The sequence below is a fragment of the Hyperolius riggenbachi genome, chromosome 11 (assembly GCF_040937935.1).
Source record: "Hyperolius riggenbachi isolate aHypRig1 chromosome 11, aHypRig1.pri, whole genome shotgun sequence".
Lineage (NCBI taxonomy): Eukaryota > Metazoa > Chordata > Amphibia > Anura > Hyperoliidae > Hyperolius > Hyperolius riggenbachi.
In genome coordinates this window covers 138,538,673-138,561,525 of record NC_090656.1, presented here as the reverse complement: position 1 = coordinate 138,561,525, position 22,853 = coordinate 138,538,673, and the positions used below count along the sequence as shown (strand labels likewise).

The 22,853-nt window shown below is 43.8% G+C and overlaps 1 protein-coding gene across 8 annotated transcripts in view; it reads left to right on the top strand.

The window, feature by feature from the left end:
- MARK2 (microtubule affinity regulating kinase 2) overlaps nucleotides 1-22,853 on the top strand; it is a 254,327-nt gene that overhangs the window by 225,119 nt on the left and 6,355 nt on the right. For 6 of the 8 annotated variants that reach the window (XM_068260448.1, XM_068260454.1, XM_068260453.1 and 3 more), the window contains one exon: nucleotides 20,850-20,894. The exons of the other annotated variants lie outside the window; for them this stretch is intronic. In XM_068260448.1, coding sequence (XP_068116549.1) covers nucleotides 20,850-20,894 — 45 coding nt within the window. The remainder of the gene's footprint in view (nucleotides 1-20,849; nucleotides 20,895-22,853) is intronic. 8 annotated transcript variants of the gene reach the window in all.

The window sequence follows — 22,853 nt, the reverse complement described above, 5'->3', positions numbered from 1 at the left end:
AGTAAAAACAGATTAAAAAGCGGAATCTGAATCTGAATTGCTTGCAGTGTGCAAGAGGCCTTATTCCAAAATGGATTACATAGATTTTTTCCCTTAGAATTCTACACACAACAACCCATAATGACAACATGAAAAAAGTTTATTAGAATTTTTGGCAAATTTATAAAAAAAAAAAAAATAGAAACCACATGTACATGATTATTCACAGGCTTTGCTGTGAAGCTCAAATTTGAGGTCAGGTGCATCCTATCTCCTCTGATCATCCGTGAGATGTTTCTGCAGCTTAACAGTTTCTGCCGCCCAGACGTGAAGCTCACGTCCGGGCGGCTGCTCTGCTGCTCTCCCGTGGTGTTCCCCGGTAGCCCTGGGATCAGTGAACGGGGAACATGGTTCCCGATCACCAATCAGAGTCCCCCGCAGAAAAACCGAAGCGCTCTTACAAGAGGCTTCAGTCTTTCTGCCCGGAAACATTTCTGCATCCCCCTTGTACTTCCGCTTAGCGAGAAGCACAAGGAGGGTAAAAAAAACTGAAGGTGGCCAAATAGTAAAACTACATCTACATATTTTTTACATTACAATTTACACATATAACATTAAAAATTAACTGTTTATTTCCCACATTAAAAATTAACAGTTTATTTCCCACACCAAAATATTACCCAAATAAAAATTTTAATGGGAAAAAAAAATTACAATAAAAAAAAGGACATAAATACCGTATTTTTCGGAATATAAGACGCACTTTTTCTTCCCCAAAACTAGGGGGAAAAAGTGGGTGCGTCTTATATTCTAAAGGTACGGTATTTGGGCCCCAAAACATACTTACCGGTTCCTGCAGCCGCGATCCTGTCCTCCTCCGTCTGACTGCCGCCATCCAAGGGTCATCCGAGGGTCCCAGCTGTGGTCATCTGAGGGTCCCAGCCATCCCATCCAGAATCCCGGCTCTTCAGTGTCCCAGTCGCCAGATCGTCTTCACTGCAGACAGCAGCCATGCGGTAATCACGCGCTGCTGCCTCGCCGACATCCTCCATGGTAACGGTGTCCTCTTCCTAGTTACGGTGCCCCCTTCTGTGTGACGAGCGGCGCATGTGCGCCGGGTCACGCATGACTTCAGGCGCACGTGCGCCGGGGTCACGCATGACGTCAGGCGCACATGCGCTGCTCGTCACACAGAAGGGGGCACCGTAACTAGGAAGAGGACGCCGTTACCATGGAGGATGTCGGCGAGGCAGCAGCGCGTGATTACCGCATGGCTGCTGTCTGCAGTGAAGACGATCTGGCGACTGGGACACTGAAGAGCCGGGATTCTGGATGGGATGGCTGGGACCCTCAGATGACCACAGTTGGGACCCTCAGATGACCCTTGGAAGTCGGCAGTCAGGCGGAGGAGGACAGGATCGCGGCAGCAGGATCAGGTGAGATGCTGCAGGGGCAAAGTGTAGTGTAGTTTGTGTTGGGTGCAGGATTTAGTTAGTGTAGTGTAGTGTAGTTTGGGTTGGCTGCAGGGGTTAGTTAGTGAAGTGTAGTGTAGTTTGGGTTTCTACAGGGGTTAGTTCGTGTAGTGTAGTGTAGTGTAGTTGGTGGGGGCAGCAGGGGTCAGTGAAGTGTAGTGTAGCAGGATTTAGTGTAGATGAGCAGTTCAGCTTAGATAGAGACAGTTTTGGGGGGTTTAAAGGTCCATAAGACACCCCTGCAACATAGACGCACCTAGGTTTAGTTTTTTTTTTTTTTCCTGATTTTTGCCTTCTAAATCTAGGTGCGTCTTATATGCCGGAGCGTCTTATATTCCGCAAAATACGGTAGTTACTTAAGGATCTGAACTTTTTAAATATGCATTTGAAGGGGCTATACTACAAACATTTTTTAAATTATAAGCTTGTAAATAGTGATGGACGCAAAACGGAAACAAAGCACCTTTATTTCCAAATAAAATATTGGCGCCATACATTGTGATAGGGACAAAATTTAAATGGTATAATAACTGAGACAAACGGGCAAATAAAATACATCGGTTTTAATTATGGTAGCGTGGATTATTTTAAAGCAATAATGGCCGAAAACTGAGAGATAATGATTTTTTTCAATTTTTTCTTATTAATCCTGTTCAAATGCATTTATAAAAAAATAATTCTTAGCAAAATGTACCACCCAAAGAAAACCTAATTAGTGTCGGAAAAAACGATATAGATCAATAAATTGTGATAAGTAGTGATAAAGTTATTAGCGAATGAATGGGAGGTGAAAATTGCTCTGATGCATTAGGTCAAAAATCCCCGCGGGCTGAAATGGTTAATTGGAGTCAACCTGTGGTAAATTCAGTTGATTGGATATGATTTGGAAAAGCACACACCTGTATAAATAGGGTCACAAAGTTGACAGTTCAGAGAGCAGAACCTTCCAAAAGGACAACTGTCACACGCCCCCTATGGCCGGACCGCTCAATGCCTCCCAATCTGCTTCAGCCCACAGACCATCTAATCTCGTGGAAGCAATCAATGCTCTGAAACCACGGCCTGGGGGCCCTGCCCGTGTAGAGGCCGACCTCGCGAGGTCGTCCCCTACTGCGCCTGCGCCACTGTCAATCACTTGCATGTGGTGTGGAGTTTACTGCGCATGCAGACGGGGACTAGATCCCAGAAAGCTTGCATTATTTAACTTTATCAGTTAGCCAGGTATTACTTTTACAAGACTTTTTTTTTTTTTCTACCTACCCATTTTTATTAATGTTCTTTCTGGTCGAACTTGATGAATGTATGTTGTTAGTTTTTTGTTTTGTTTTTAACCAACCTGTGATACAATTTCAGTGGGTGCAATACAGCTGTCAGAAAATGGGATGTTGGGCTCCCAAGGATATTTTGGGATTTCTCGTGGTTACCCCAAAACCAGGTTTAATTTAACCATAGAAAGGTTGTGCATAAATTGTTTACATATAACCATTTTCCATCTGGATTGAATGATGGTAATGCACAACTGTTTGCTACTGATCGTGGTTCTTCCACAGCATGTACTTTATTAGTACAGGAGTGAAAATTGAGAAGGTGTACAAATAACCGTTGTGGGTAAGCAAAGGTGACTAATCTAGCCACATTTCCTGTTTGCATTACTTCAGAGAGACCAAATTAGGGTTGTGAGCAGAAAGACCACTCCATACATATCTGTCCTGTCAGCAAAGCACTTTCTCCCTTCTCTTAACCTCCTTGGCGGTAACCCCTGGGCCGATTTGTTTAATTTTTTTTTTGCTGGACGCAGCTAGCACTTTGCTAGCTGCGCCAGCACACTGACACACGATCGCCGCTATCCGTCGCGCCGCACGCCCCCCCCCCCCCCATAGACCCCGTGCGCTGCCTGGCCAATCAGTGCCAGGCAGCGCCAAGGGGTGGCTCGGGACTCCCAATGACGTCCCGACGTCGGTGACGTCATCCCGCCCCGTCGCCATGGCGACGGGGGAAGCCCTCCAGGAAATCCCGTTCTTTGAACGGGATTTCCTGATCAGAGATCGCCGAAGGCGATCGAAGAGGGCGGGGGGATGTGGGGGGATGCCGCTGCGCAGCGGCTATCATGTAGCGAGCCCTGGGCTCGCTACATGATATAGGAAAACATTTTTTTTTAAAAAACTGCTGCGCTCCCTCCTGGCGGATTTTTTTATACCGCCAGGAGGGTTAAGGGCTCATTTACACTAGTCAGTGAGTGAAAATGCATGAATAAAAAACTTTATGAATGGGTTTAAGTTTCCGTGCATTTCCATGTGTTTCAACTCCCGGCGAGTTGAAATGCACTGCACAGCAACTTACTGTTGTAGTGTGAATTAAAAAAAGTCTGAACTTTAATGTTCCCTTGTAAAATGCACACTATGTGCAGTGAGTCAAAACTCACTGCAATTCACTCAGTGTAAATGAGCACTACACAAATCCAGGAAATTGAACTTAAAGAGAAACTCCGACCAAGAATTGAACTTTATCCCAATCAGTAGCTGATACCCCCTTTTACATGATAAATCGATTCCTTTTCACAAACAGACCATCAGGGGGTGCTGTATGGCTGATATTGTGGTGAAACCCCTCCCACAAAGAAATTCTGAGTACGTACTCTTGGCAGTTTCCTGTCTGTGAACCCTGCTGCATTGTGGGAAATGGCTGTTTACAGCTGTTTCCAACTGCCAAAACAGCAAGCAGCAGCTACATCACTTGCCAGCAGTAAAAATGTCACCATGTGATAAATGTCAGAATATAAATCAGGGATTTAAAATATTTTACAATGGGCAAACACTGACTAACTCATTTATACATAATTGTAAAAATGAAGCACTTTTTTATTACATTATTTTCACTGAAGTTCCTCTTTAACCAGCTGAGCGGTCTGGACGAGCTCAGCTCGTCCAACACCGCCAGCGGCTGCCGCTCAGGCCCTGCTGGGCCGATTTTAATGAAATAAAAAGCAGCACACGCAGCCGGCACTTTGCCAGCCGCGTGTGCTGCCTGATCGCCGCCGCTCTGCGGCGATTCGCCGCGAGCAGCGGCGAAAGAGGGCCCCCCTAGCCGCCTGAGCCCTGCGCAGCCGGAACAAAAAGTTCCGGCCAGCGCTAAGGGCTGGATCGGAGGCGGCTGACGTCAGGACGTCGGCTGACGTCGATGACGTCACTCCGCTCGTCGCTATGGCGACGATATAAGCAAAACAAGGAAGGCCGCTCATTGCGGCCTTCCTTGTTTATTCTGGGCGCCGGAGGCGATCGGAAGATCGCCTCCGGAGCGCCCTCTAGTGGGCTTTCATGCAGCCAACTTTTTTAGTTGGCTGCATGAAATAGTTTTTTTTTATTTAAAAAAAACCCTCCCGCAGCCACCCTGGCGATTTAATCAGAACGCCAGGGTGGTTAAGCCAGAGCTACCAATAAAGTTTTTTTCCAATAACCCTCCAAGACAGGTGCTACATATGAGATTTGGGCTCTGCCCACAACAGGAAACACAAAGAACTAGCCCTCTATAAGTTCCACCCCTCAGTATCCACCTGCCAGTTCTTTGTGTTTCCTGTCCCGGGAACCCTCTAACTCTCTACAGCTAGATATGGTCAGCAGCCAGGTAGTGCTGAGGCCATGGAACTTTTATAGGTAGCCCTGTCCTGGAAGGGCTTGTTTATGTAAGGAGATGGTGTTTGAGGCAGCATGGTGGAGACAGATCGCGCGGCGGTGGGAAGCTTCACTTTGCGGAGGCAGAAAGGTGACTTCCTTTGGGGGTGGTGTGATTCCCAGCGTGTCCAGAGCGGAGGCAAGGGCAATGGCGCTGTGAGCACGACACTTCCGCCCTTACGCTGACGTCAGATCCGGTACGTGTGGCTTTCAGAATGCCGAGACGTCCATTCCCCACACCGCGGTTGGTGTTTGGTGGAGATGGACACAAGACAGAGGAAAGCAGACCAGGTAAGTGGCAGTGGACATCAGAGGATGGTTGCCCGTCTGATTTCTGAGGTCTATTCCTAAACCTGGCGCAGGGGAAGATTTTTTGTTTCTTACAACGCTGATGGTTGTAGAAAGTCTTTTGTCTACTATTGCCCACGGATTCAGCACTATGTTTATTTACCCAAATTTTTTGGATTGTGGGTGTTTAACTTAAGCATTGTCTCATGTCTTTACTTAAACTGCTGATTTATATAACTTTGCTGCAGATAACTTCATCATGAGGTTTCTGCACGCAGGTGGACATAATCAATTGATTCCCAGGAAATGTGTTCTGTGCACATTTAATTTGTCGGATGCATTTTGCATTTAAATGGGCAGCATGGATTTTATATTCTCATTTTTTTTACTTGAATTTAAAACTTTGAAATTAGATTAAGTTTCTCTGTTATACTTAGTCTGAAGCGAGAATAAATCTCGCTTCAGACCTCATAGATAGCGCTGCTAAAACGCCGCTATCCCGCGGCTTAACGGGGGTCCCTTCACCCCCCAAATCCCCTCGGTGCAGCGGGGGAGCGCTTCCTGGTTGGGGCAGGGCTAACCGCCGCAGCCCTGCCCCACGCGCGTCTGTCAGCGCGTATCTCCGCCTCTCCCCCGCCCCTCTTAGTCTTCCTTCACTGAGAGGGGCGGGAGAGAGGCGGTGATGCGCCGCTGATAGACTCGACTGGAGGCAGGGCTGCAGCTGTTAGCCCTGCCTCCAGGAGCGACCAAGTCTGCGACCAAGTGTTGCAGGGGGGGTTTGGGGGTGAAGGGACCCCCGTTTAGCGGCGCGATAGCGGCCGTTTAGCAGGGGCACACATGCCCCTGCTAACTATGAGCTCTGAAGCGAGATTTATTCTCGCTTCAGAGTCTCTTTAAGATATATGCCTAGCTTTATGAGTGGACCTAATTCTAGGTTTTACGGATTATGCCAAATAACTATCTCATGGTGTGTGAAGTATTTATGCTTGCTGGTTAGCAGACTCAATTGATTAAATCATCATTTGCATGTTTTTCAGGATGCTATTGCGCCTAGTGATAGCTCTGATAGGTCCAGCATTGCCTTCTGTGTAACAAGAAATTACATTTAGACTGGCCTAAAGTATCTTGTCAAAATTGCATATCAAGTATAAATAGTGAAGATACTACAGCATCTTGCAAGGAGTTTGTTATCCATTCGGCAAGATATGGTGGAAATGTATAAAGCTTTTAGAAAAAGCCTTCCTTCTACTTCAGTTTCACAACCGCTTCAGACTGTTTAAACTCTATCTACAAAACCTAAGAAAGCAATAAGGAAATCTCCTAGAATAATACTTTCTTCTGAAGAGGAACATGATAGTGAGCAGGAAGTTAACCACTTCCCAACTGAGGGGTTTTACCCCCTGACCACCAGAGCAATTTTCACCTTTCAGCGCTCCTTCCATTCATTCGTTGATAATTTTATCATTACTTATCGCAATGAAATGAACTATATCTTGTTTTTTTCGCCACCAATTAGGCTTTCTTTAGGTGGGACATTATGCCAAGAATAATTTTATTCTAAATATGTTTTAATGGGAAAATAGGAAAAAATGTGGGAAAAAATTATTTTTCAGTTTTCGGCCTTTATAGTTTTTAAATAATGCATGCTACTGTAATTAAAACCCATTAAATGTATATGCCTATTTATCCCGGTTATAAAACCGTTTAAATTATGTCCCTATCACAATGTTTGCCGCCAATATTTTAATTGGAAATAAAGGTGCATTTTTTTCAGTTTTGCGTCCATCCCTAATTACAAGCCCATAGTTTATAAAGTAACAGTGTTACACCCTCTTGACATAAATATTTAAAAAGTTCAGTCCCTAAGGTAACTATTTATGTATTTTTTTTAAATTGTAAATTTTTTATTTTTTTTTTTTAATTACAAAAAAAAAAAATTGGGGAGTGTGGGAGGTAAGGAGTTAATTTTTTGTGTAAAACTAGTTTATTTGTGTGTAAAAAATGGTTAGGGTGTAGTTTTACTATTTGGCCACAAGATGGCAACAGTAACTTTTTATTTCATGCGACCTGCAAGCGTCCTTCCGGACGCTTGCAGGAAGTAGAAAGAGGCTGGGACTTTGTTATTGCTCACAATGATCGCGCTGCTCAGCCGAGCGGCAGCGGATCATTGCGGGGCTTAGATCAACGAACGGGAATGGATTTTCCCGTTCGTTGATCTCTAGGCGAGCGGGCGGCGGCGTGTTTACTAGCGGCGGGCGGCGTGTTTACGAGCGGGAGCGCGGGCAGCGGTGGGAGTGCGCAAAGTACGGATTTCTCCGTCCCTGGGGTTTAAAGGATGGAAAAAGGGACGGAGAAATCCGTACGGGGGGGGGGGGGGGGGGTAAAGTGGTTAATAATCCTGATTCCAAATCTTCTGAGGATTTATCTGAGCAGAGTGAAGCAGAGGAGACTGTAAAGTCCTCAAAGATTTAAGTTTGCTGCAGAAGAAACTGAAGAATTATTGAAGGCAATTTATTCAACTTTAGATATTCCACACACCAGGCCCTGTAGTGCCTCTTACTCTAACACCAATCAGTGTGTGATGGCTAGGGAGGGTTGGAGGGGCGAACTTTAGTGTCTCAGCCTTGGGTGCTGGAGGAACTTGTCCTGGCTCTGATCTAAGGCCTCTTTCACAGTGTGACGTTAAAATGGCACGTTATAAAATGATTCAACGCAGACTAATGCACACCAATGCTAAGTCTCTGTGACATTATACATTATATATATTATATGGCGTTATACAGGTTATTAGCTGCGTTGGACTGTTTGCACATGCTCAATAATGACTAAGAAGCATAGTTTTCATTGCCTGTATGCTCTGCTGTATGCGACGATAATGAGGCCTGAACTCGCAGTGCGACTTTTTTGGGGCGTTGTGTTGTAAGTTTGCGTTGCGTCCTTAACATCGCATCAAAACACAATGTCCCACTGTGAAAGTAGCATCAGGGCTTGAAAAGACGTTTTCCATTTTCTGAGGAAGATGCTAAGCATTGGGATTCATGTCCTAAACTTGATGCTGCATTTAGTCAGGTTGGAAGGTGAATTAGTTAGCATTCAAGGACTTGGGCCGCCTTAAAAACTCAGAGAATAAGAAAATGGAATTTTCTCTTAAAGAGGAACTGTAACGACAAAACGGCCCCTGGGGGGTACTCACCTCGGGTGGGGGAAGCCTCAGGATCCTAATGAGGCTTCCCACGCCGTCCTGCGTCCCTCGGGGGTCTCGCTGTAGCCCTCCGTACAGCTGTGACGCAATATTTACCTTCCTGGCTCCTGCGCAGGCGCTCTGATGCCTCTCGGCGCCGAAGTAGGCGGAAATACCCGATCACCGTCGGGTCTGCTCTACTGCGCAGGCGCAAGTTTCCGGCGCCTGCGCAGTAGAGCGGACCCGACGGAGATCGGGTATTTCCGTCTATTTCCGTGCAGAAAGTCGCCACAGCGCCCCCGCTGGAGCCAGCAAAGGTAAATATTGAACTGACAGTCGGCACAGTCGCCGGCTGTTCGGAGGGCTGCGGCGAGACCCCCGTGGGACAGAGGACGGCGTGGGAAGCCTCATTAGGATCCGGAGGCTTCCCCCACCCGAGGTGAGTACCCCCCAGGGGAGATTTTTAATGTTACAGAGTCTCTTTAAAGCATGGTCTGCTACTGCTCCCATTCGGTATCACTTCAGCATCCAGAATCTTCACAAAAGTAATGGCAGAAATTGTGATAACCCTACATTTAAAAGGTGTTATGATAATTCCATACTTAGTTGTGGCATACTTTTTTTAGTAGTGGCAGACAGTATTGTGAAGTTGGAACAACACAGAGATCTGGTCATTCAGCAGTTGGAACGAGCACGTTGGTTAGTGAACCGACAAAAATCAAATTTGATTCCGACACAGGATATTCAGTTCTTGGGGTTCAGAATCAATTCCATAGCTCAAATTATTTCTTCCACAAGACAAGTTAGTCAAGAATCATGCTTTAGTGGAAAATTTCCAGCAAAAATCATTGGTAACAGTCAGTGATGAGTCTAATAGTATTTTTGACATCAACAGCACCCACAGTATATTGGGCATTGAAACATGTGAGAATATTACACCAGTGGCTCCTGCGCAGTTGGAAAGTAAGTCATGCAGCTTTAGATCGCATGGTGTCTGTTCCAACACATGTGAAACAATCACTCAATTGGTGGATAACAGCAGACAATGTCACTCAGGGACGACTATGGAAGTTTCAGGTGACAAAAGTGTTAACAGACGCAAGTATTCTTGGGAGAGCCCACATAGATGGGATAGATCTACAAGGAACTTGATCAAAGCAGATTATGACCCAATCTTCACATTTCAGAGAACTTGTGGCAGTGAAGAGAGCCCTAGAACATGTAAAAGACAGAGTAAAAGACCAGCATGTTCAGATCAGGTCAGACAATATAACAGTATTGATGTATGTAAACAAACAAGGGTGTACCAGGTCATCACAACGTCTAAATTTGACACTTCAGCTGTTTGGGCAGAGGACAATCTTCAATCGATCTCAGCGATTCACCTACGGGTTCATTAAACAACATGGCGGATCTGTTGAGCAGGAAGAGACTATCAAACTCGGAAAGAATGCCAAGTCCAGAAGTATTCAAGTTGTTAGCGGAAAAGTGGGGACAACCACAGATCGATTTATTCCCCAATCTGGAGACTACTTAGTGCCGCCAGTTCTTCTCTCTAAACCCAAGAGGTGCTTCAGGAGTAGATGCCTTGGCTCAGACATGGGATTATCAAATAGCTGATGCATTTCCTCCAATACCGATGTTACCAATAGCATTACAGAAGCTGAAGTCAACAACACTATATCTAATCTTAATTGCACCAGATTGGCCGAAAATAATCTGTTATCCGATGATCAATTTAATGCTGGTGGACAGACCAATGCCGTTAACAGACTAAACCTTCTCAAAAGAGAAGACAAATGGACTCAGATTCCGAATCTTCGATTGTCAGCTTGGTTTCTGAGAGGAAGACCTTAAAAGATAGAGGGTTATCTGACAGAGTGACAGAGAATATAATTAATAGTAGAAAGAGTCACTAGAGCAATAAATCAAAAGGATTGGAAACATTTTTGTCAGTGTAAGAGGAAGACAGGACGGATCCAATGAGCTCGCTACAGTGTTACAATTTTTGCAAGAATGCATTGACAAAGATCTAGCGTTGAGTACCCTAAAGTATTCTTGGATAGGAGGTTAGCATTAGAACCTCTAGTTGTTAGATTTTTGAGTCAGTAGAAAGATCAAGATCAATTTTTAAGCGTTCATATCCAAGATGGGATTTATCCTAGTTCTTAATGTCTTAATGAGTGACACGTTTGAACCATTAAGTGAAATTTCTTTGAGATTAACTATGAAAACTATTTTTCTCATTGCGATCACGTCTGCCAGGAGAATTGGTGAGCTTGAAGCATTGAGTTGCGAGGAATCTTTTTGTTTAATTTTTTAAGATAGAGTAAACTTGAAGACAGCAAGTGAATTTTTGCCAAAGTTTCTACTCTAACAAATAGGGGGCAAGAGATGGTATTGCCCTCTTTTTGCAAAAATGCCATTGACCCACAGGAAGTCGGATGGCATAAAAATAGATGTTAGAAGATGTTTATAATTTTACTTGGACAGAGTTAGACTTTTGGAAGTCCAAATCATTATTTATCAATTTTCTGTATCAAAAAAAAGGTGAGAAGATGTCTAAAGCATCGATAGCAAGGTGGATTAAAGTTTGCATTAATGAAGCATACAAATTGAAGGGAGTTCAGAGTCCTAAAGAGGTAACCGCTCACTCAACAAGGTCAGTGGCAACTTCCTGGGCTTTTAGAGCTGGAGCAACAGCGACGGCTATCTGCAAGGCAGCAACTTGGAAATCCGTGAACACCTTCATTAACCTCCTGAGCGATAATCCCGAGCTGAGGATTTCTCAGGCCCTGTTGGGCATAATTTTTTTTTTGTTACACGCAGCTAGCACTTTGCTAGCTGCGTGTAACTTCCAATCGCCGCCGCTCGCCGTGCCGTGCAGTCCCCCCCCTCCCCGACCCCTTGCGCAGCCTGGCCAATCAGTGCCAGGCAGCGCTGAGGGGTGGATCTGGACTCCCTCCGATGTCACGACGTCATCCCGCCCCGTCGCCATGGCGACCGGGGAAGCCCAGCAGGAAATCCCGTTCTGAACGGGATTTGCTGCTTACTCTGCGGCGATCAGAGTGGGTGGGGGGATGCCGCTGCGCTGCGGCTATCATGTAGCGAGCCCTGGGCTCGCTACATGATTTAAAAAATTAAAAAAAATAGTGCTGTGCCACCTCCTGGGCGATATAATTGTATCGCCCAGAGGGTTAAACATTACCGACTGGACTTATTATCAGTGGAAGAACAGGCATTTGGAAGAAAAGTTCTTCAGGCTGTTGTTCCTCCCTGAGGTTCGTATTATTTATTGCATATCATCTCATATGTAGCACCTGTCCTGGAGGGTTATTGGAAAAAAACAAAATTAGCTTACATGGTAATGCTGTTTTTAATAATCCTCCAGGACAGGTGACCCACCCATTTGGTATATATACAGTTATGTATAATATTGACTGAAGCATATATTTCTGTGTGTTTATACGGATGTTTATGTATATGCAAGTTTTTTTGTTAAATTGTTTGAAAGAAGAATCGGTATCAGGACAGTTAATTGGAAAGTACTGGCAGGTGGATACTGAGCGTTGGAACTTATAAAGAGCTAGTTCTTTGTGTTTCCTGTTGTGGGCGGAGCCCAAATCTCATATGTAGCAACTGTCGTGGAGGGTTATTAAAAACAGCGTTACCAGGTAAGCTAAGTTTGGTTTTTAAAGGACAACTGACGTGAGCGGGCTATGTAGGCAGCCATAATTATTTCCTTTTAAAGCGGAATATAACCCAGACTTTCTTCTTTGCTCTAAAAGATTTACAGCATATAATATACTAACACAATGTTTTTTTTAGTAAAACAGCATTTTTGTTGAAAATTGTGTCAGAGTTTTAAACCGCTTTAAGCAATACCAGTTGCCTGGCTATCCTTGGGATCATCTGCCTCTAATCCTTTTAGCCATAGACCTTGAACAAGCATGCAGCAAATCAAGTGTTTGTGACATTGTCAGATCTGTGTGGGTTAGCTGCATGCTTGATCCTGGTATTATTCAGACACTACTGCAGCCAAATAGACTAGCAGGAAAGCCAGGCAACTGGTATTGCTTAACAGGAAATAAATATGGCAGCCTCCATATACCCTTCACCATAGTTGTCCTTTAAATAAAGAGCGTCAAACCCTTCAGATTATGTTGCTGCTCTCTTTGAGCTGTGAAGCTTTAGGGCCCATTTCCACTAGTGCAGTGCGATTCCATTGTGGAAAACGCGAAAATGAATTCGCTTGCGGATGCGAAGTTCGTACGTGTTTGCGAATTTTAACGGGAAAATCTGTTCAAATTCGCACCTGTTTGTAAGTATGTGAATTAAACCATGTCAGTGCCTGTGAGCTTTTATGTTGATTTTAGGCAAAAACGTACGTGACTTTGCATAGCGAAAACGCATGCGAATTTCCAATTAAGTACATTACAGGCAAATCGCACACTAGCCTAGTGAATTCTGATGGCTCTGCTGTGCAGATTTTTTCTGCACAGTCTACCCACACAGAATTTCTGATAAGTGGAAACAGGCCCATTGATTTATATTGGCTATGCGAATCTGCATGCAGAAACGCATGCCGATTCGCTCTAGTGGAAACGGGCCCTTAGGAATAATCTTTACTTCCTGCCATAATGGGATATGGGCTAATTCTCTCAAACAGGGCTAGCTTAAAGTGTACCAGAGCTCTAAAATTAAAAATATTTTATACATACCTGGGGCTTCCTTCTACTCCGATCGCTCCCACGCCGCCGTCCGCCCGCAGCTTCGGGAACCAGGACCCCGCACTTCCGTCAGTCGGATCCAGTCTGGCGTAAGAGAAGTGCGCCCTCTACCTATTTCTCCAGCAGCTGCAAAGAGCGCACTTCTCCTGCGTAGCTGGCCGTGACTGACGTCAGTGGCGGGGCCCGGTTCCTGAAGCTGCAGGCAGCGGAGGACGGCGGCGTGGGAACGATCATAGCGGATGGAGGAAGCCCCAGGTATGTATAAAATCTTTTTAATTTTAGAGCTCTAAGTCCCTAAGTACATTCTCCCTTGTTCCCAGTTTGTTTTGTTTTTGTGTCGTCCGCAAACTGTTTTCTAGGGCAGTTCCAAATTCATAAGTATTGTACAGTAACACAAGATCTCCAGCAACAGGGTCCACACTGTGCAGGGTAACACTCAGGTGCACTTTTAAAATCACCTGTACCCATAAGGTTAATTGGGGTAGAAAGCCACCACTCACAAAGTTACATAGTTTGAATGAATTGGATATATTTCTTTCCTGCACCCTCACATATGCCAATTGATCCAGGTGTAGGCAAAAAAAAAATAAACTCTCCCAAGGCTTGGCCAAAGAACCTTTCAAAAGGAAAAAAAAATCCTTCCCGACTCCATTTGCACATGCTCTTTTATTCTAGATTCCTCATCTTGGCCCAAAATAAGTATTGAAAAAAAAAATGGTCCACTGATGTATGGCCATAAAAAAAAATTTGCTTCATTGTATGCAGAAATGCCATATAAAGAAAGTGACGCATCAGAAAATAACATGCATCCATACAGTGCTTAGCTTCCATACAAGTAATCTTAAAGCAGAATTAGAGTCCTTGTATAAAATGTTTCCCTACTCCGTACTGCCCATACAGCTATTACATTTGCTTTTATTCCAAAATAATGTTGTCTGTAAAAATCACAAGTCTTCCCAGCTCAGAGGACTTTAGGACTGGGATCTGCCATTGCATAGATGGTTTAATATCAAGTTTAATCAGAAAGTTAGAACAGCTCTTCCTAGGATTTTTTTTCCAGCTAGGAGGCTTGAAAAAGCCCTTCTTCCCCTATACAGCTTTCCCTGGCAGTCTAGTGTCGCCCCCCCCCCCCCCCCATACAACATACCCCCATGCAATTTCTTGGCAGTTTAGCGCCCTCACTCTCCTATACAAAATTTGACAGTCTAGTGTGTCCACCTCTTCAAGACCACATTTTTGACCATCTAGAGTCCCCACTCTCCTATACAACATTTCCTGGCAGTAGTGATTCATGCCAATTTTCAGTCCCACCTCTCCTGATTTCTGGTAGTATAATGCCTAGGGTCTCAACATAGGGACATGTGAGGGAGCAGGCTGGTGTTGTACTTTTTCTGGTTGTACTCAATGGACGTATGTCTTTTTTTCAACCCAAAGCTATGTCATAGTTAATTTGGTTGAAAAATACATTTGTCCATCAAGTCCAACCAGAGGTAAAAAAAAAAATAAGAAGAAAATTATAAAATAATAAATAAAAATTAAACACCACCCTGAACCTGCACATATCCTATTTGATCCAGGGGAAGGCAAAAAACCTTACAAGGCCTGTACCAATTAGCCTTAAAAGGGAAAAATTCCTTCCCGACTCCAGATGGCAGTCAGATAAATCCCTGGATCAACTCTTCCAGGAATTACCTAAATATAGCCATGGCCTTCAATGCAAGGAAAGCATCTGAGCCCTCTATAAACGCAGATATAGAGTTTGCCATAACTACTTCCTGAGGTAAGATATTCCAGATTTTAACCACTCTCACTGCGTAGGACTCCTTTCTAAATAGCAAAAACGTTTTTCCTCCATACACAAATCATGTCCGTCGTACTTGAATAAGGGGAAAACATCAGCTGTACGCCAGTCATAAGGAACTGACCCACTTGAAAGAGAATCACATAAAACAGTATAAAGTGGCTTATCGATAATTGAACTCTACTCCTTTAACCACTTGAGGACCAGAGGTTTATACCCCCCTAGTGACCAGGCAATTCACAACTTTAATGGTTTATTGCTCAGTCATACAACTTAGCACCCAAATTAATTTTACCCCCTTTTCTTCTTACAAGAAGGGGTTTCATATGGTGGTATTTGATTGCTGCTGCGTTTTTTGTTTGTTTTTCTATAAATAAAAAAGACCTTATTGAACAAAAAAATGTCCCGTCCCGTCCCCCCAACCCGGTCTGGAGATAATGGTACGTTATTTGCCCAACTAGTGTTACATAGATGTAATATGGCCTATATGATATTGTTTACCGGGACAAGTCCTATAATGTATTTTGAGGTGTTTTTAAACTCTGGCATAAAAATTTGGAATGGGGAACATAAAAAATGTGTATTTTCCTTGATAAAATAAATGCCTGTTGAATAAAACACTTGGGCAAAATTTATTAACCAAAGAAAGCCTAGATTATCCTGAAAAAAAAAAAAAAAAAGTGTGTGTGTGTGTGTGTGTGTGTGTGTGTGTGTGTGTGTGTGTGTGTGTGTGTGTGTGTGTGTGTGTGTGTGTGTGTGTGTGTGTGTGTGTGTGTGTGTATACACACACACACACACACACACACACACACACACACACACACACACGATCTTCTCAGAGAGACGCAAGACCCAACACTCTGGATGGGCTTAAGGCCGCTATCGAAGCATCCTGGCCCTCCATAACACCTGAGCAGTGCCACAGGCTGATTGCCTCCATGCCACGCCGCATTGAAGCAGTCATTTCTGCAAAAGGATTCCCGACCAAGTATTGAGTGCATAACTGAACATAATTATTTGAAGGTTGACTTTTTTTGTTTTAAAAACACTTTTCTCTTATTGGTCGGATGAAATATGCTAATTTTTTTAGATAGAAATTTTGGGTTTTCATGAGCCGTATGCCAAAATCATCAATATTAAAGCAATAAAAGGCTTGAACTACTTCAGTTGTAGTCTAATAAATCTAAAATATATGAAAGTCTAATGTTTATCAGTACATTACAGAAAAAAATGAACTTTATCACAATGTGCTAATTTTTTTTAAAAGATCCTGTATATTAATTTTCTATCAGTCTAGTAGTTTCCTCTGCCTTATACATTGATGCCTAATGGTACCTGCTACCCTGTACAGAAATCCCTGGCATTCTAGTGGTTTCCTCTCCCCTATTCATTGATCCCTAATGGTCCCTCCTCCCCTGTACAGAAGTCCTTGGCATTCTAGTGGTCCCCCTCCCCTATACAGCGATCCCTGCTGTCTAGTGTTCCCCAAAAGTCATAGATCGGCGCAGGTAGCTAGTTCAAACACTAGGTAGCCAAATGCGGAAAAAGACACAAAGTTCCAGCCTGGCCCTGGATTTGGTGAGATGCTTTTTCACTGCTGAATTTATTCTTCAAGTAGGTGATATGGAGAGTGAGGGCAGCCACTAGACACCAGGAATCACTCTACAGTAAAGGGCTGGGAGATCACTAGACACCAGGTATAATGCATGGGGTGGAAGAGCAGTCACTAGACACCAGGGAGTACTCTACGAGAGAGGGTTGGGAGACCACTAGACATCAGGTATAATGTATAGGAAGGTAGAGCAGCCACTAGACACCAGGGAGCACTTTATGGGAGAGGGTTGGAAGACCACTAGACACCAGGGAGCACTTTATGGGAGAGGGTTGGAAGACCACTAGACACCAGGCACACTATGACCTGACATGCCAATGGTAGTCCACCATATAATATAAATGGCTTACAGCTGGGAATATCAGACTTGAAAATACTGGTTGATGACAAGTTAAAGAACTGTATCCGATGCCAAGCAACAGCAACTAAAGCAAATATAATTCTGTGATGCATAAACAAGGGAAAACTATTTTGAGATGCTAGCATGCTACTTCCTCTGTATAAAATAACTTGAGACCACATCTGGGGTATGAGATACAGTTTTGGGCACCACACTAGGCAGAACATTGACCTACTAGAACAGGTACAAAGACGGGAAACTAAATTGGAGAAATAAAAAGTATCCATTACCAAGAAAGCTTGAACAAAGTGGGTTTATTTTCAAAGCTAAATAAACCCAAAGAGGTGACCTGATTAACAGTTTAAATACATCAGAGGGCAATATTTAGGCTTGGCAGATAAGCGTTTTGGCCCTCTGCCTGTACAAAGGACAACGGAGCATATGGAGGAGAAAACTTTTTGCTATCTATTTAAAAAGGTATTCTTTCCAGAAAGACTGGAATATTTTACCACTGGAAGTAGTTATGGCAAATTCTATATCTATACTTAACCACTTCAGGATTCTGCGTACGCTTAACTACGCCCCTGAATCCTGAAGTGGTTTCCATGCCGTTCCATGTCAGTTCACGGAGGGTGTCTCCGTGAACACCCTGCGAGCGCCGATCGCAGCTCGCAGGGTAAATGTAAACACGCGGGGAAGATCTTCCCCGGTGTTTACATATATACGGCGCTGCGCAGCAGCAGCGCCGTAGAGGAGATCGGCGATCCCCGGCCTCTGATTGGCCGGGGATCGCCGGCATCTGATAGGCTAAAGCCTATCCTATCCGGCGCAGGACGGCTTTCCGTCCTGCGCCACACACAGGGGACGGGAGAGGGAGGGAAGGAGGCAGAGGGAGGACTAGTGCTGCGGAGGGGGGCTTTGAGGAGCCCCCCCCCCCCCCCCCGCTAGGCACAGCAGCGCGGCGGCGATCAGACCCCCCCAGCAGGACATCCCCCTAGTGGGGAAAAAAGGGGGGAGGTCTGATCGCCCTGCCTGATTTCTGATCTGTGCTGCGGGCTGAAGAGCCCCCGCAGCACAGATCAGCCAAACCACCCGGTATCCGGAAGTGGTTAAAGCAGGCTTGGATGCCCTTTTGTCTAGTGATGTTCTAATGTACAATATTTATCTTTCTATTTTTTTCACATTGCAGTGCTGTATGTGCAGGAAACGCATCTCTTGGCCTGCATTTCCACTTGTGCGTTGCGAATCGCCGCGGTAAAATTTTGCATGCGGATGCGAATTTCGCATGCGGAGCTATGCGAATTTTCACGCGAATTTGCATGGATGACGATGTATGCAAATTTAACCATGGCAGTGCTGGTGTGCTTTTCCATTGTTTCTATGCGAATTCGCATGAAATTCGTATGAAAATTCGCATGCCCAAACCTCATGCGAATTTCCTATTAAAACCATTGTATGTGATTCGCATAGCGGTATGCGGTATGCGAATTCTGATGGCTCTGCCATGCAAATTTTTTCTGCACAGAAAAACGCAAAGGAATCTTGACAAGTGGAAACAGTCCCATTCACTTGTATTGCTATGCGAATTTGCATGCGAAAAACGCATGCGAATTTGCGATAGTGGAAATGGGTCCTTAGACACCATATGCCTGCTTTAACACCATCTTGTTTTTCTTATAGCAGAGACTGCTGTCAAGTCTGCTCTTAGAAAAACAGTTTGCTGGGTATGGGGTTATTGCATCAGACTAGTTAAATTTGCATTGTTATTGCTGGTGATGTGTCTTTTTAGTATTGGCACTGGTCACGTTTTCCAAATATATTTTTAAACAAATGCGAACCGACGTAGTTTGAATCAGGTGGTGCTGCCGCTCTGACTGGACGTAGATTCAACGTCCTCATAAATGAAGCATCCCGCCACGATTGTGCGCACCGAAGAGGGGAGATTAAGCTGACTCATGCCAGCTGACCTCTTCCCGCATTGCGATTGGCTCCTGATCACGTGATCACTATGATTGCCAGCAGATCGTAGTGATCACTACAGAACAGATGCGGTAGGCGGGGAAGAAGAGGATCTACTCACCTTCCTGACGTTCTCCCCTCTGCTCTAGGCCGCCATCTTTGCTCTCTCTGACTCATGACGTCATCAAGTCGTGACCCGGAACAGAGAGTCAGTGCGAGCAGGGATGCTGGTCAGAGCGGAGGGCGCTAGAGCTGCTCATCGCAGGACCAAGGAAGGTGAGTAAACGCTGCTGACTACACTTTGGGCACCTGACTACATGGAGGGACACCATGCCTAGCTATCTAAACTGGGGATCAAGCTGCCCGACTCCCCCCCCCCCCCCCCTACTAAAGCTGTATTTACACAAATGAGGTAAGTATATTACTATACAAGATGCCATATATGAGCAGCACTGAACATTGTTTGGAGGGTGAGCAGATGGCAGGTGTGCATCTCTCAGAAAACTCCCACAAAGGTGTTGTGAGGAGGAAAAAGCCAGCATCATATGTGAGTGAGAAAGGGCATACTCGCCTTAGTGAAGGACTCCATAGGATCTCCAGAGTTTAAGTCATGGTGTTAGTCTTTTGCATCTGGTGGGTTCTCTGTCTACACTTCGTTTGCTTGCTTCATACTTCTCCATGTAGTTTATTGACCATAGAATGAAATGGGAGTGTTTTTGTTTTTATGAGAATGGAACTGGAGTGTTTAGTTGCATTATTATTCAGCGCTGCGTAATATGTTGGTGCTTTATAAATACAAAAAATAAATAAAATAAAATTATACAGGAATTCTTTTGATTTCTGATTTCACCTGTGGAAAACTTGCTATGAGTTCCACACTCCTCTCCACCCATATGCTCTAGGCGATATTAGTCTTAAAGATAATTTTGTGTTTTTTCCTGCCACTGCTAACTAAATTATCTGCAATCCCCACCCCACCCACAATGAGCAAGTGCTCTGAGTCTTCAGGCCATTTCAACTTTCACTGGTACAGCTCCCACCTCCATCCATCCCGGTCCGAATAGCCCACATGTCGCTCTCAATTCATGGTTTCTCCCAGTTACAGAAAGTGCAGATAGAACATCCGTCCTGGCATCTAAATACTGTGGATAATGCTTACAGCAACTTAGAATTAATAATGCGACTGCAGAATGCAAATGGACACGAGATTCCCGAGCGGTCCATTTACTATATTGTCCAGTGCAGCAGTGCGTGATTTGCAAAGTGTGTTCTTGTTTTGTAGACTCCATTTGGGATGTAACAACACTTTTGTTTAAAAAAAAAAAAAAAAAAAAAGGAATATCCTCAGTTCAGCTTTCCATATTTTGAAGATTTGTGACCCATTTCAAATTGTATATATTTTATAACGCAAACGTGCATCTATTCCGCACAGACTGTCAAGACTGGGAGGTTCAAAGTCAGTCAGTTTGTGCTAATGTGGAAATAAGTAACAGTTCCTACTCAGTACAGCGAATTATTCCTGTGGAAAAAATATATTCCTGGGTGCTTTGTACTGAAAACAAGTGCAGCACTGAACACAGATTCTGAACTATAAAAGAAGTGCAACTTGTGTTTAGTTTTAGAAATTCATAGCTGGCTGCAAACTGAAATTAAAAGGTAAATTCTACTATAAAAATATTTTTTGCAGCATTCATGTAGGTTTTTAGCAATTTAGTAAAGGTGAAATTTCGCTTTAAGAAATGTTTTGATTAGAGGGATAATCGATGCTCTGCTGAGTTCATAGTTCATACACTGAACTTATTTACCTCTCTCTTTTGAGGAACCCAAATGAACCAGAAGGGAAAGATCGAGTGGAGAGCACCAGGTGAGAGAGCCAACATCATTTATAAAATGTCTATTTTCCAGATTTTTTCTTTCCACCTCACATTTCTAGTGCTTAATCTTGCTTTTCTTTCCGTCTATATGGATTCATGTATAATTATTTTAATTTTTTTCATTGTTCTCTCCCTGTGGGCTCTTTCTCATTTCTCTTTCCCTCTGGAATCTAATCACTCAGGTTAATCTGCTTTCTGTGTATTGTATACATTTCTCAGCTGCTGACTTCTGTAGCATCTGAACAGTTCTGCAGAGCATCCCTTTCTTCATTGTTTGTGTGTTTTTCAGCTGGCATTGCAGTAGATATACCTGTGAGAAATTATACCTGCGAGAACTAGAGTAGTAGTTTAGTTCTAAGCTACATGCTTGTGTAGGGGTGCGGAGTGGCTGTTTTGACAAAGATGCATATGATGTGATAACGCAGTAAGAGATGGGGTCAGGTATGGTATAGTGACCATGTCGCCAGGGAAGGTGCAAATTACTGTATGGCTGTTAAGTAAAAGAACTGTTGTGTGGAAAGTAATTGAGTAGGCATAGAAGAGGTGCAAACACTAAGAAGAAAAAAAAAAAAAAAAAACCTCAAACACTGCACCAAACTGGATTAGGCAAAAAACAATATTTTTTGAACAACCAATTAAAACACATTAAAAGCATCCAATAAAGTGGCGGGGCATATAAAGTACAATAAATATTGCCATTATGTAAATATTATATGGAGTATAATGAAATATTCACAAAGTTCTAATAACATGTGCAGCAATCATGGACACCAAAGTTATAATTTGGAAATATGCCGTTTCAACAATGTAAAAAGCAATTGCAGCATGGATAAACTTAGAAACAACCTGCAAGTGACAGTCGATTAAAGTGTGTGTGCATAAACTTGAATGAATAGGTGACAGTCGTGTATTGGAAAGCTGAGCAGCACGCAAATAGTGCACAGAAGCCCCCAGCAACAAAGCCGTGGGAACAGTATGAAGGAGAAAGGCACAGCAGAAATACAATGTAGGAGAGAATTCAGCCAAATGTGAAGTACCGCTCCGCAGGCCCTTACCACCGCTATCGCGATTAGCCAAATCGTTGGCTTCCTCAGAGCTCAGCAGGTCTTAGTGAGCCAACTATTTGGCGAATGGCGATCGCGGTGGTAAGGTCCCATGGAGCGGTACGTCTCTTAAGGCTGGATTCTATTCTATGTTGTGTTTCTGCTGCGCCTTTCTCCTTCATACTGTTCCCTCAGCCGGAGTCATAAAGCTTGCAGTTGGCTGAGTCAATTAGTTGGTACACCTGATCTCTGTACTCACTCTGGCCTGTTGATACAGAAATTACTAATGCCCATCTAAAACTCTGGCATCCCCTCATAAAAACCCATACTAAAGGGAGGTCTTGCCTACTAAAGCATTCTTTATGGTAGAAAAAAACAAAAACAAATCAGCAGTGTACAGTGAAGTGGAAGTCTGTCAGCAGACTGTTTGGCTTAGAAAAGTCACTTTCTCCTGGCTTGATTGCAGTCTTGCTTCTATTCACTTGTATTACAGAAGAATGCCTTTATGGTAAATTCCAAGGGGCCAGGCAAAGTAGTTTACTGTATCAGAAATTGTCATAGTCGAGCACATAAGGTATACTATCGTACTGTATCTTAATTCGGCTCACATGTGCATAATGTGTGACTTAAATTGTCCTTCTATTGCATATTGGTGGTGGTGCCACTCACCTAAAGAGTTTTAGGCACCCACACTGTTTGGCTTAATCACACAAGAAGTGAAGAGCACCCTACAAACCATGATTAAGGAATTATTCTGAAATTGCGTATCAAAGAGGTTTAGTAAGAAGGAAAAGTAATTTTCCGGCTATGTTGTAGCTCCTGCTAATGGTAGCTTAAAAAGGAACACACCAGAGACGAAGTTCTGCAATATTTTCTGCTCTGACTAACATTGCTAACAAAGTTACC